The sequence below is a fragment of the Alligator sinensis genome, unplaced genomic scaffold (genome assembly GCF_000455745.1).
Source record: "Alligator sinensis unplaced genomic scaffold, ASM45574v1 scaffold266_1, whole genome shotgun sequence".
In the NCBI taxonomy this organism is placed as follows: domain Eukaryota; kingdom Metazoa; phylum Chordata; order Crocodylia; family Alligatoridae; genus Alligator; species Alligator sinensis.
The window spans coordinates 1,027,296-1,041,652 of NW_005842362.1; the positions used below are offsets into that span (position 1 = coordinate 1,027,296).

A 14,357-nucleotide genomic window follows, 5' to 3' on the forward strand; every position below is an offset into this window, starting at 1 on the left:
GGGGGGCTTTGCCGGTGGGGGGGGGGGGGGGTCTCAGCCCCCCAAGCTCCCTTGTAATTCAAACCCTGGTGCACACACCTGCAGGTCCACACACGTGCATATATACCTGTACATGTGTGTGCAGGCATGTGCCAAATCAAGGAGCACCATGAGGCAGGGCTGGTTTGTATCTTTGGGCCCAACCCGTTCAGTACCACTTACCTGGGTGACAGAGCAAGCGCGGGAGCAGGGGCAGATGGATGCTCGGGGTCAGGCTGCCCCACTCCTCCCTCGGGGCCGGCTGCTCCACGAAGCCGTCCATGCCCTCGGCAGTGGGGAGGAGGAGAATGAACCAGTCCCGCACCCCGCCCGCCCGGCCGGAAGTGGTACGGTCCCACAGGACGCGACTGGCCCACTAGAAGCGGGAGACCATGTTTATTCCTGGCGAGAGACCTCAGAGTACCTATCACGTGACCCACGCCCTTAGTTACCAACTACGTCTTTCAATTAATCCGGGCACCGACATCGAGTGGCTTTACCGTTATCAAGAGCAAAGTCAGTTAGCTCTGAAAAAAAAAGAAGCAAGGCTTTCTTCAGCAGTGCCTCGGAGCCACCTTCAGAATGACCTTCGACCTCGCCAAGAGGGATAGTGCAGCCGGGGAAGAGACGCGTGGTGCGCATGCACTGTCTTCTCAGAAGCCGGTATCTGGCGTTGTGGCAGGGGCGTGTCGTGGAGCCAATCCGGTCATGTGACCGGACCCTGGTCTCGCTGCTTGTTCCCTGCGAGAGCTGAGGTGACTCTCAGTGCGTAGGCGCGGGTTTCTGGTGATACCATGCTCTCACCCCTGGAACCCGATCCTGCGTCCCCAGCTGCAGCCATGGGCCGGCTTGCGCCGCGGGCTCCAGGGCCGAGGCTCGGTCTGCACTGGTCTGCACACCGAGGAGATAGCAATTATTATTATTGATATAATAATAATATAATTATTGTGGCATGCTTATAATTCATATTATATTAATATAACAAGTACTATTGTATATAATAATATATACCATTACTGTTATTGTCGTTCTAATCGTCATTATTATTGTGGTTGTTATTCATATTCATATGAATTATATTGATATTAATATGATCGATATTAATATTATTCTTATTAGCCATAATAAGGAAATAAATCGAATTAGTCAATAGTAAGTGATCATATGCTTAACAGTAATATACTTGTGGTCCTAATTATTATAGCAATAATGATTAGTATTATAGCAATAATAATAATGCTATTAACATCACAGTGATGGTTCCTAAATACTGCTCATCAATAATATAAAAACCAGTGAAATGTCAAGTTGCCAACATACAGCAGCAGCTTGGAGCTGAATAGCTAAGAGCACAGTACAGGGGAAGTCCCCCGCTGTGAAAATACATGCATGCTTATAGACTTTGGGCCTATGTAGGGTTGCCAACCCTCTAGGAGTGCCCTGGATTCTCCAGGGATTAGATATAAATCTCCAGGAGGCTACTGGAAGCCCCCCAGGAGATAAATGACAGGGCATTCATTAAAATAAATATTAAATGTTGAATCCGATTTACATGGTAGTCCAGTTTTTAAAATGTAATAGTAATTTGCATTTGCCTTCCTGACGTGAAGTCTATGTAACTGATACACGGAAGCAGGTAGGCACATCGGTGTTGTGTTGCCAGCATGTTGGCATTCCGGAAACCTCTTGGAATAGATTCAGAGTTGGCAACCCTACACCTGTGAATAGTGCTGCCAGCTACTTTGGAGGCATGTGTTGAGTAAATGCATAAGTATTTACAAAATCAGGGCCATAGATGCATGGCAGACATGCAGCTTGATCCAGTAAAAGCTGTCACCTATAACAATTCTTGCCTCTTACTTCTCTCACGTGTTTTTACTTCTCTCACTAGCTCTTGTCTTACCTGCTTTTTTCCTGGTCCTCTCTACCTGACTTGCATAGGTCAGAATTACTTTTGAAAGAAGAGAATAAAATTGACTAAGGGTACTTGCAAAATGATGTGTGAATATGTTTGGAGGCCACAGGTTAGGAGTGTAGGAATCTAAAGGAATGGTATAGCAGGAAGATTTTTTTTTTAAAGCTGTCTTGTAGTTTTTGAGTAAAAAAAGCAATTTTTACTAAGGTAGCTTTGACCCTTGAAGAATCCATGTTTTTTTGTTTTGTTTTGTTTTTTAGAATGTGATAATAGATTGAAAAGGCAGTAACTTGTTCTGTTACTGCAATACACAGCAGAGGGGACTAGCCAAAGAGCATCAACGTCTCTGCGATGCACTTGCTCGTGTTTGGAATGGAGCTGAATGGGGGAGAGGCAAGGAAAGAAGTGGATTGAAATGAGAGGCAGTTTTGGTGGTCTTGTCTAGGACTGAAATGGTGAGGGTCTGGTTTGGGAGGAGTTGGGTGGGGTTTGTGCATGAGGTGTGGAAACGATAGATGGTTTCTGGATCTGTGTGAGGAGTAGAACAAGGATGTTGTACACTGAGAGGGCCGCTGTGCAAATATGAATAGTCAAGGAGGAGCAGCAGGAAGATGGTCTGTGGACACACGTAAGGAACAGAATAGGGACTCACCTGTTATCCCCTTTGACCTGAGTCATTAGCCAACATTCAGGGTACAGTAGGTGGTTTCCATAATAGGAAATTATGGTTGGAAGGGACCTCGGGAAGTCATCTACTCCAGCCCCTAGTCCTCAAAGCAGGACCGTCCCCAGTTAGATCATTCCAGCCAGGGCTTTGTTAAGCCAGAGCTGAAAAACCTCCAAGGATGGAGATTCCACAACCTCTCTAGGTAATTTGTTCAAGTGCTTCACCACCCTCCCAGCGACAGAGTCTTTCCTAATATCAAACCCAAACTTCCCATGCTGCAACTTGAGACCGTTGCTCCTTGTTCTGTCATCTGCCAACAGAACAGTCTAGCTCCATCCTCTTTGGAACCACCCCTGAGGTAGTTAAAGGCTGCTATCAAATCCCCCCTCAGTCTTCTCTTTTGAAGACTAAATAAATCTAGTTCCCTCAACCTCTCCTCAGAAGTCATGTGCCCCAGCCCCCAAACCACTTTCATTGTTATCTGCTGGACTCTCTCCAACTTGTCCACTTCCTTTCTATAGTGGGGGGCTGAAAACAACATGGTATTTCAGATGTGACCTCACCAGTGCTGACTAGAGGAAAAGAATCGCTTCCCTCAATCTGCTGGCAATGCTTTTATTAATGCAGCCCAGTACAGGTTTCCCTCGCTTTATGCTATACGTACGTTCCTGGAAAAGGGTGCATAACTCAAATTTGCATAAAAGGAACCCACTTTACAATATAATAAATAAGGATACTTTCCAAGACCTCAATTGTACTGACCTCCAGACCCATTTCTACTACTTTTACAAGACAATTTTGGTACTCGCCAACAGCAGACAGTATATACAACCACAGCGTGGTGGTGAATGTTACCATAATGAGGATGGCAACTATAGAAACACAGGGTGCAGACAATGAGCAAGGAGCATAGATATTTTGGTGCATGTCACTCCCACAACGCACTGCACAAAGCAGCTGACTGTGGGCTTCCACCACACTGATCGCATAAGAGTGAATTTACCTTGTGTATAACAAATTTTTGGTATAAAAAGGATCATCACGTAAGAGCGAATTTGCACATACAGAACCAACATAAAGCGAGGGAAACCTGTATGCTGTTAGCCTTCTGGGCAACAAGGGCACACTGCTGACTCATAGTTAGTGTCCACTATAGTTGGTGTCCACTATAACCCCTAGTCCTTTTCTGCAAAGCTGCTGCTTAGCCACTCTGTCCCCAGGCTGTAGCAGTGCATGGGATTCTTCTGTCCTAAGTGCAGGACTTTGTACTTGTCCTTATTTTGAACCTCATGAGATTTATTTTGGCTCAATCCTCCAATTTCTCTAGGTCCGTGGTTCCCAACTTTTGTTTGCCGTGACCCACAGCTGGGAGTAGAGTGCAGTGGTGGCGGCAGCAGCCCAAGGGCAGGGTGATGGAGCTCCCAGCACACAACATGGCTTGTCCTTTGTGTGCAGCGCTGCCAGCATTGCCCCCACAACCCTCATTTGGGTCGTGGCCCAAGGTTGGGAACTGCTGGTCTAGGTCACCCTGAATCCTAGCCCTACCCTCCCAATTTATCTACTACACCCCCCAGCTTGGTGTCATCTGCAAACTTGCTGAGGGTGCAATCCATCCCATCTTTCAGATTGTTGATGAAGATATCAAACAAACTCAGCGCCAGGGGGTTAGGGCACTCCACTTGATACTAAGCCATTGATTACTACTCGTTGAACCCGACAATCCAGCCAGCTTTCTATCCACCTTACAGTCCATTCAACCCATACTTCCTCAGCTTGCTTTCAAGAATGCTGTGGGAGACAGTATCAAAAGCCTTGCTAAAGTCAAGATATATTACATCCACAGCTTTCTCTGCATCCACAGAACCAATTACCTCATCACAGAAGGCAATCGGGTTGGTCTGACTTGCCTTTGGTGAATCTGTGCTTACTGTTCCTAATCACCTTCTTCTTCAAGTGCTTAGACATGGATTCTTTGAGGACCTGCTCCATGATTTTTCCAGGGCCTGAGGTGAGGATGACTGGTCTGTAGTTCCCTGGATCCTCCTTCTTCCCTTTCTTAAAGATGGGCACTATATTTGCCCTTTTCCAATTGTCTGGGACCTCCCCCAATCGTCACGAGTTTTCAAAGATAATGGCCAGTGGCTCTGCAATCACATCGGCCAGCTCCCTCAGCACCCGCGGATGCATTGCATCCAGCCCTATGGACTTGTACACATCCAGCTTTGCTAAACAGCCCCTAGCTTGTTCTTTCACCATTGAGGGCTGCTCACCTTCTGTCCAAACTGTGCTGCCTGGTGCAGTAGTCTGGGAGCTGACCTGGCCTGTGAAGACCAAGGTAAAAAGGCACTGAGTACTTCAGCCTTTTCCTCATCTGTCCCTAGGTTGCCTCCCCCATTCACTAAGGGACCCACATTTTCCCTGACCTTCCTCTTGTTGCTAACATACTCGTAGAAACCCTTGTTATCCTTCATGGCCCTGGCTAGCTGCAACTCCAGTTGTGTTTGGCCTTCTTGATATCATCCCTGCATGTGTGAGCAATATTCTTATACTCCTCCCAAGTGGTTTGTCCAAGATTGCATTCCTTGTAAGCTTCCTTTTTGTGTTTAAGCTCAACAAACAGTACTCTGTTAAGCCAAGCTGGTCCCTTGCCACATTTGCTATTCTTCCTGCACTTCAGGATGGTTTGTTCCTGCACCCTCAGTAAGGTTTCAACCATCTTTTCTAGACTCCTTTCCCCCTTAGATTGGCCTCCCAGGGGGTCCTGCCCATCAGTTCCCTGAGGGAGTCAAAGTCTGCTTTTCTGAAGTCCAGGGTCCTTACTCTGCTGCTTGCCTTTCTTCCGTTTATCAGGATCCTGAATTAAATCATCTCATGGTCACTGCTGCCCAACTTGCCATCCTCTTCTACATCCCCCACCAATTCTTCTGGGTTTGCGAGCAGTAGGTCAAGAAGAGTACAACCCCTAGTCAGTCTCTCCAACACTTGCACCAGGAAGCTTTCTCCAACGCTCTCTAACTTTCTGGATTGCCTGTGCAGTGCTGTATTGCCCTCCCAGCCGATGTCAGGGTGATTGAAGTTCTGTACTTACAGTTCCAAGGGCTCTTTCAAATAGCACATAGCCCACTGGGCTTTCTCCTGAGGCTTGTTCTGGCTCAGTGTCCTCATGGTTCTTCTCTCCCCTGTTTGTTTTCTCGTCCTCTCTCCCTGACTTGCACAGGAGTATTGCTCCAACCTAAGCAATCCCCTCCTGCTAACTTCATTGTCAGATCACTGTAACAGAGTCATGGCTGCAACTCTGTTACTAAGAGGGGTCAGCAGCTGAGGATAATTACCACCCGGCAGGGAAAAGGCACACCACACCCTCTGGAGCCAATGAGGCTCAGGAAGGAGGGATAAGAAGGGGAGAAGACCCTGGAAAAGCTGCCTTTGGGCACTTACAGATCGAGAGAAGTGGGTGAGGAGCCCTGCAGCGAGAGGTTCAGAGGAAGGCCCAGAAACAGGGACTCACCCTCACAGATGGTGATGAGATTTCGAGATCGATACGCCCCTCGGGTCACTACCTACCTGAAAAGCCAGCTTCTGTGGTGAGTCACAGGAAACGGAGCAGCGGCACGGCAAAAAGCTGCGGCTCTGGGCCAAGATGCGGCGGGAGAGAAAGGGGGTGGGGGAACACCCAATCCAGCCCTGAAGAAACAGGACCCTGATCCCTCACCGGAGGACGAGAGGGGGCCAGGAGGGAAAAGAAAAAAGAGACTGCGAAAGAGCTGCGCTCCGCACGCCGGCACAAGCCGTGGCCGGGGAATCCGGCAAGGAAAGGAGGCAATTAGCGGCTGATCGAGATAACACTTAGTACTTACCGTCTGAGTCAGACGACGAGGATCTCCATGGCGAATCCAATGAGCTGCCCCCTTTGCCTGGTGTTCCTAGAGAAAGTAAGACCAGACTAAGAATAATAAAGAACCTGTATCAGACATCGGTCTAGTGTGGTCCTTCCCGCGGGTACCTGCGCGTGTAACATCTCCTCCCTCCCCAATTTTGTGAAAGATCAAAAGCTGTGGCAGGCGAGAATCTCGGGGTCGGGAATCCTCAACCCTCAGTCCATGGTGCATTTCCAGCCCCCAGGGCCATGTCACTTGGCTTGTGAGGATTCTCACAAGTCTGAAAATTTGGCAATGTGAGAGCAGTAGCACCAGTCCCCTGCTGCCAAATTTCCAGAGCAATGAGGAGACCGTGGCATGCAGGACAGCGTGGGGCCTGACCCTGGCATGTGGTGGCTGTTCAAGGCAATGCAAGGTCCTATCTGGGTGCATAGGGCTGAGCAGAGTGTTACGGCGCCGTCACGGGCACAGACGGAGGGCAGGAAGGATTGGGAGGCAGTGACAGCCCCTAGACAGAACCCCCGGCCAGGTTACTCACCCCCGGGAGGGACGGCAGCGTCGGAGCTGGGACCGCAGCTGCAGCTGTCATTACAGCCGCGCGAGCCAGCATTACACCGGCTGTTTAAACAGCTGTTCCCGGTAAGGGGAACAGCCAAGCCAATCGCGGCGACCGCAGCAGCCGCCGTGGGAGAATTCAAAAGCCCCAGCAACCCCCGCAGGAGGGGGAAGCAGGAGAGAGAGAGAGAGAAGACGGGCAGCACGTCCGTTGTGCTGCAGCTTCCCCAGGGAGAGAGCCTCACCTAGGTGGCTCTGCAGCAGCGTAGCATCTGAGGCCAGGGACACCGCCTCTGGCAGGAGGAAGGTAGCAGGAAGCTCCCTGCCCTACTTCAGGTAGGAAGCGAAGAGGAGCCAGGATCCCTCTTAGGAAGGGAGACGCAGGGTGAGCAGCGAGGCACCCTGCACCGATCAACACCACCCCTAAGGGAGACGGGGGCAGGGACAGTTGGAGTGGTCCCTAGTGGCCGCCGGGTCCAGGACGTCAGTCCGGGGAGACTCCCCATCCCGGCAGAGTATTATTTCTAGAGCAGAGGAGGATACCACCAGCAAGCAAGCCTGCAGAGCATTGCAGGACACCATCCCACAGCAAGTGACCGGTTGGCGAGTGGATGGGGTGTAGGGGTGACGGAGCCCCGTGGAACAACCAAAGCGGCAATCGTGAGTACACCCGCATTGGGGAACCCCTTGGGTAAAAATGCTCCACCGAAACCCTCTTACACACCACACCTAACATCAAAGTCGTGGCAGGCGAGACGAGGGGAGGGGCTACCCAGAGGCGGGTGATACTGGACGTGAGACGCTCAACATCACACAGAGGCAACGCGGTATCCAATCCTGGCATGTGGGGCTTGATCTAGCTTGTCAACTGACTTTGTGCCGCTTGTCTGGCCTGCCAATGAGGAGTGAGTTGCAGGGCCCCTGGGCCAGAGGCCAGCTGGCCCATGCATTAATCCACCTATGCTCTGAACAAGAAATTTGTCTTCTACATTTTATATGGACAGTTTTTAAATACTGCAGTGCAGAGCAACAAATATGATCAGGGGCCTGGGAGGCAAGACTCATGAGGAAAGGCTGAAAGAACCAAGGTTATTTAGTTTGGAGAAGACCTAATCTGAAGGCTGATTAGAGATAGTACGAGATGGACGCTTTTTTTGTGGCCTAGGGCACAGGACTAGGAGCCATGGCCTCAAGATTCAGCAGCAGAAATTTAACTTGGAGATTAGGAGGAACTTTCTGACTGAGGGTGGTCAAGCATTGGAACAGGTTACCTAGATAAACTGGAATCTCTATCCTTGCTATTTTTCAAGAGCGGGTTAGACAGACACTTGGTTGGGATGGTTTAAGTCAAGGACAATCCTGTTCTGAGCAGGGGGCTAGACTAGACTAGATGACCCTGTGAGGTCCCTTACAGCCCTACTTTCCTATAATCCTATATATACAGAGCAATAATAAAAAACACCATCCTTTCCCCCCCTCAATATTCAGTGTCTTGAGGGCAATATAAGCTAACTGAAAATCAAGAGTATACAAACTAATGGTACAGCTTGTTTCACTAAACCACTTTCAATAGGCTTGGACTTGATCCACACTTGTGCATAGTGTTTCATAAAAAGGAAATGTTTTATTTTTCCTAAAGACTAGCTGACAACTTCTGTAATTTATTCATATTCTCAAATAAAGTAAAATAACTGGTCTTAGTAATCAGACTGGTCAGTACCTGATCCAATGTGGAGCACTGCTAAGGACAAAAACAAACAGAGTTATTAGAATACAGTCTCCAGTCTTTCAAAGATTTATTCATGTGCCTAAATTCAGTATATGATAAGGTCTTCTGACTTTGTGGGAATACTCATGTAAAATTAAGCACAACTGTTTGCAGCAGTGGAGTGATAGTTACTTTTTTGCATAGGCAACAGCTTTTATTTTTGCTGGGAGTTGGGGTGCTAAGATGATGAGTATGTGGAAAGTTTTATGCTCTGCAGGTGACAGCCCTCTTCCGGGGGGGAGGGGGGTGCCCAGGGCCCTCTGGCCCCCACGAACTCAGCACCTCTGCTTCTTTGAAAGAAATTTTGCTCAAGACAATTCAAGTCTCCGTTCAATTATCTGAAACATTTCTGTACTTTGCTACGAGTAATTACTGGATCTTGAACAAAATTTCTCTTGGGGAAAAAAAATTGATGCAGCAGTATCCTCAGATACTTTGAACAGTAAGGAAGAGTGGATGCTTGGAGTGGTAAATCCCTGTCTGTAAACGAATCACAAGTAATTAGCCATGAGGCTTTGAGAGAGCAATTCCCATACATCAAAAGAAGAAGGGATCTTGTTTCTTTTCAGTAGCAAAAGCTTGTCACAGTGCTGCTTTTCCTTTCCCTCCTAATTTCTATCTACAGAGCTTGCCACGGTTACCTGTTAGTGGTTTTCTGTCCTGTTCAGAAACCAGTACCTAGCAGTATTATAAGCAGTTGTGTCTTCAAAAATGATTGAACCTAAACATCAAACGAGAATTATAAGGAGTACAAGAAATGCAGGGAATTCTACTATCAAACTAAAGTTAACTTTACTTAATTCTTTTAACATTATCATTCTTGTGAATTCCAGATTCTTTACAGGTTATAAATGTTGAAATATATGTGATATTCAGCTTCTATTTTTACTCTAATAGTTATTGCTTGCTGGCTATAAAATTGGTTTTTATGGCTCACTCTCATTCTTTCAGTCTTTAGTCACTTTTAGATAAGTCTTGGAAAACTCTATTTCATCACAAAAATTAAGATAGGCAATTTAACTCTCATTTGGATATAGGAATTGTATGTGGCTAAATTCATTTGTAAATTCCACACTACTTAGAATATCATAGGGATTTTTACCTTGAAGCTACAGTGGTAAGTAAATGTGAAGATCCTGTTGTACAGATGCGAGATGTGGAACATGGAAAGGTTAAGGAAGCGATTTCCAGTGATGCTGACACTACCTAGCACCATTAGCAGCATGTTTTGTACAAGTATGTAATAACACTACACTAGGAGCGTATTAGATCTGAGAGGATAGCACTGGCTATTAAATCATCATTAACATTTCTGTACCACAGTGGGGGCCAAGCTTGTTGGCAGGTATGCCATAGATTAAGCCCTGTGTCCTCCTTGAGCACCTTTCCGATCCCCTTCACCTGCCCAATCCACCATTCTGATCTCTGCTTCCTGGCCTGTTCTTCCTGCCTGATCTGTTGCTCTGTTTTCAGCTCTTTGCTGTGTGCTCCCTGTCTGATCTGTTGCTCCACTTCCTGCTCCCTTTTCTATCTGCCACTGTGCTGCTTGCCCCTTCCTGGTTTGCTGCATACCACAGACAAAGACTGTCCATGCCACTTGTGGCATGTATGCCACAGGTTGGCCACCCCTGCTTTAGCATATAAGTATCCCTTGAATATCTCCCAATCAAGCGCAGACTGGTTAGGTTATGAGAAATGACTGGGTGCTCAAAAAGGAAAGTCCAGTTGCAAGTTATAGATAATTCTCTTCTACAATTATTTTAAGTATATTTTTATTTTAAAGTATCTTACAACCTTGCTGTTGTTTTACTCTATGGTAAAACCTTTAAACTGATCCAGGCAAGTAGAAGAAAAAATGAGGAGCCTATATTTTTCATAAAGTGTACAATGTTGCTGCATTGTTTGGGCTCTCAAACTGCATACCTAGGGAGTGTAGAAATGGGCATATAAAGCAACAATCAGTAACCATGAGCATATGATAAGACCATGAGCAATATGTCTAATGTGATTAGTACTAGTGATAATTGCTAGTAGTTTGAGATAAGAGCTGGCAGTAAATGGAAGAACATGATGGAGTGCTCCTTATGTGTTCCTGAAGTCAATCTCAAGCACTTTCTTACTATAATCTCTTTCTGCTTCAGATGATGATCACAAAGTGCTTTTACAAATGGTAATTAATTTAAAAGGAGTCTTCAAATCACAATTAGCCTGGCTTTACTCTTCTACATGTACAAAGAAGAAAAACTCCTTCACCTTCATTATCAGAGGTTCCACTAGCACCCCTTTAGTCCAGTGCAAATTTCCTCCTCTGTGGATTTATTCTTATTGCAGCCAGGGTTGCCAGCTATATGTACATTAATGGACAGTCTGCAAAAAATAGGGCAAAAAACCATTTTCTGTGAAGTTGTAAAAAAAAAAAAAAAAGGATCTGTCCATAAAAAAACTAAGAAACAATGAGCTTGATGGACAGACAGCAGGGCAGCACTACCTGTTGTCTAAGCAGGAGTGCAGCAGGGAGTTCTCATCAGGACTTTGTGGACATAGCCTCCTGCTACCTCCCCACTGTGTGGCTGCTGCATTCCTTGATCTATCCTCTGCCTCTAACAGGTGCTCACCTGGAAAGTTCAGGGAGGGGGTGATGCATCTAGGACAGAGCTGCAGAGCTGGAAGGATGGAGAGGTAGAAGGTGGGAGTTTCTGCTCAGATAGGGGTAAATAAGGCAGGGGATTGAGTGGGGGGGCCCATATGGCAGGGGGTGTGGTCTGGAGTATCAGGGTGTGGATGGGACCAGGGAAAACCATTCCTACAGTTAAGCAAGGTTGCCAACCCAAGAAAATGTTTGTTATTGATAATCTGCAAGCTTTACTGACAGCCAAGTTTTTTACTGTGGTCAGTGTTCAATTCCTAAATTTGAACCCAATCCCTGTTTTTGCTGTCCAGGGCCTGGCAGAAGAATCACATTTACATTATACGAAATGTCAGTCAGAAAGTTTGGGTGTCAGTAAAAAGTTTGCAGATTGCAAGTAAAAAAAAATTAATGAGTTGGCACTTCTGATTGCAGCCAAAAGGAGTTCTGTCATTCAACAGGATCAGTAGCAAACCTCTCCTATCCATCACCTGTCTCTCCAAACCTGCATCTGTTTTTCTCTTCTCATGCAGCCTACACTCCATGTAGCTACCTTTCCTCTTCAGGTACAAATTATACCAGCGAATCAACATACCAGCAAATGGAAAGGGAACTTACAAAACAGCTAGAATGGGCATTTCAAGAGTCATTCTATGAGTGTGTATACACGTGCCTCCCTTTGACTAGCTGTGTTTAGTTAAATGGGGCTACTCATGTAGTAGTATAGGTTATTTGCAGGACTGGTCCCTAAATCAGTACAGTGCAGTTTCCTTTGGGGAATGATCAGACGATCATTGCTCTGCAACAAGTGGATTCATGAAACTCAGATCTAGATTTGAACTTTCAAGGTATATGCCGGGGGGAGAATATTAAGACCCAGTGTTTGGTTCAGGTTAAACTTTCTGAATTACAACTTTTTACTTTACCATAGCTGAAACATTTGAGTTGTTCTTGGTACAGTTAAAAAAGTACACATTGGGTATATAGGTTATGTATATTTAAGCCCCTTGTTGTTGTATTATTATAGTGCCACTTTGTGTAAACATAAAAATAATAAAAGCTCCTTTTGAAAACGAATGTCTTTTTTTTTAGCTCCCATCAACTCTTTTTAAACTCTTCACGTGCAGGAACTTCTAAGCATTTGGCAACAGGGGAGGGGTGACAGTATTAACGGTCACTGCTCCCCCATTGCCAGATTTCCTCAGGGCAGCCCTGCAGGTTTGGGCTGGATCTGAGCACCGCTGGTATAACGATACATTCTACAGCCAAGGTGGCCCACAGCAACTCAGGCTCAGTCCCCACAAGGTCCACGTGCAGTGTATGTCCTTGTGCTGCAATACAATGTATTTAAAGACAGTACGAAGAGTTATCATTGCCTTTACTGGCCTCTTTGCCCCATTGACAGTATCTATACACTACTTTGCCTTTATCCTTTGAAGAGGGAAGGAGCCTGTTAAGCTCTGGAGTCCATCCCTGTGCATGATACTTTGTACAGTGAAGGTTGGGGAGAGGAATTCTCCCCTCCCAGCCCCTTATTTTTGCCAAGCCAGCCTGCTAAAGTGACTTTTACCATGACCTAAACCTATTTTTTCCAAGTGCTTTTCTTTAGGACAGCTTCAGAGTAGGATTTTTCAAAATGGGGAAGAAAGGTGCACTTGGCTGCAGGCAGCAACCTCCTAGAAGGCAGGAGAGAATGGATTCCCCAGAATGGGAAAGGCGAAGCAGGGAAATGAAGTGAAAACTGAACAGCAGCTGCAGGCTCTTTCTGGGGTTGTTGGAGAGGTCAGTGTGGTTGCAGTGACATAATACATTCCCTTTGTGGTTCTCCTTAACACCAGGAAGTGGGGCATACAGCTACAGGACCTACAGGAGAGGGTTGAGGGAGCCTAAAACAGGCTGCAGGATTCACAGGAGAGGGAAGAGCCTGCAGTAGATGCCTGGGAAGGGGTGTGAAGAGAATTCCCAGGGTGCTGCAGTCCCCTTCCTGGCAGAGGAAAGCAGGATCCTGATGGAGGGTCCACTGACATGCGGCTGGTGGGATTTCTTCCCCCACCTCCCTAGAACATAACTTATGGCCCTGCCAGAGCTGGGCAGCACCACTGGAGCCCCAGAGTCCAAGTCCTCTGCCCTGCTGACTTCACTTTTTGTGGGGCTGGCTGGGATTCAGGCCTTCTGATATGCCTAATGGATCATGGGCTTGGGCCCATCAAGAAAGAAGGATAAGCCTCCCTTAGCCAGGAGGCCAATGGGGACACGTCAACTGAGTTCAAGGGACAAAGAAGAGAAAACGGGCAGGCATGAGGGCACAGGTTCAAAGCAAGTGCTGTGAGCAGAGCACACAGGACAGCGCCCACCCGCCCTGGAACACGTCCAAGGGACCGGCGACGCTGCCTGGGGAAGCTCTGCCTGGAGACGTGAAAGGACCAGGCCAGGAGGGCATTGATCGCTGGCTGGGATTCATGAGGCAGCTCTCCGAGTCAATGCGCATGCACACACAGACACAGGCTCCGATACACACACTTCACAGACACACACAGGCTCCCACACACACCCTTCACTGACATATATGCACACTTCTGACACACATGCACACACAGCGACTCATACACAGAGGCTCCCACACAGACACACACAGGCTGTCACGCACACACTTCAGACACACGCACACACACAGAGGCTCTCACCCACTTCAGACACACACACACAGGCTTCCCCCCCTCCCCCCGCACACTTCACTGACATACACACACACTTCATAGACACACATACACAAGCACACACAGGCTCCCACACACACACACTTCAGACACACACACAGGCTCTCCCACACACACTTCACAGACACGCATCCACAAGCGCACTTAGTTCAGAGACACACGCACACTCCCCGCGGGCAGGCGCTGTCCCCGGGGTCTCCGTCGGCTCTGCCG

The 14,357-nt window shown here is 47.3% G+C and overlaps 1 protein-coding gene across 3 annotated transcripts in view; it reads right to left on the reverse strand.

The window, feature by feature from the left end:
- The window catches only part of LOC102379291 (HHIP-like protein 2), a 59,602-nt gene extending 52,996 nt beyond the window's left edge, over positions 1–6,606 (reverse strand). The window contains exons 1-2 of one of the 3 annotated variants that reach the window (XM_025210643.1): positions 6,458–6,606; positions 519–909 (exon numbers count right to left, since the gene is read on the reverse strand). In XM_025210643.1, the coding sequence (XP_025066428.1) occupies positions 519–660 (142 nt within the window). In that variant the 5' untranslated portion in view covers positions 661–909; positions 6,458–6,606. Of the gene's footprint in view, positions 1–201; positions 910–5,688; positions 5,827–6,457 lie in introns of those variants that run through there. The other 2 variants (XM_014522508.2, XM_025210644.1) reach the window with 2 other exon arrangements.
- Between the last annotated feature and the right edge of the window lie 7,751 nt (positions 6,607–14,357).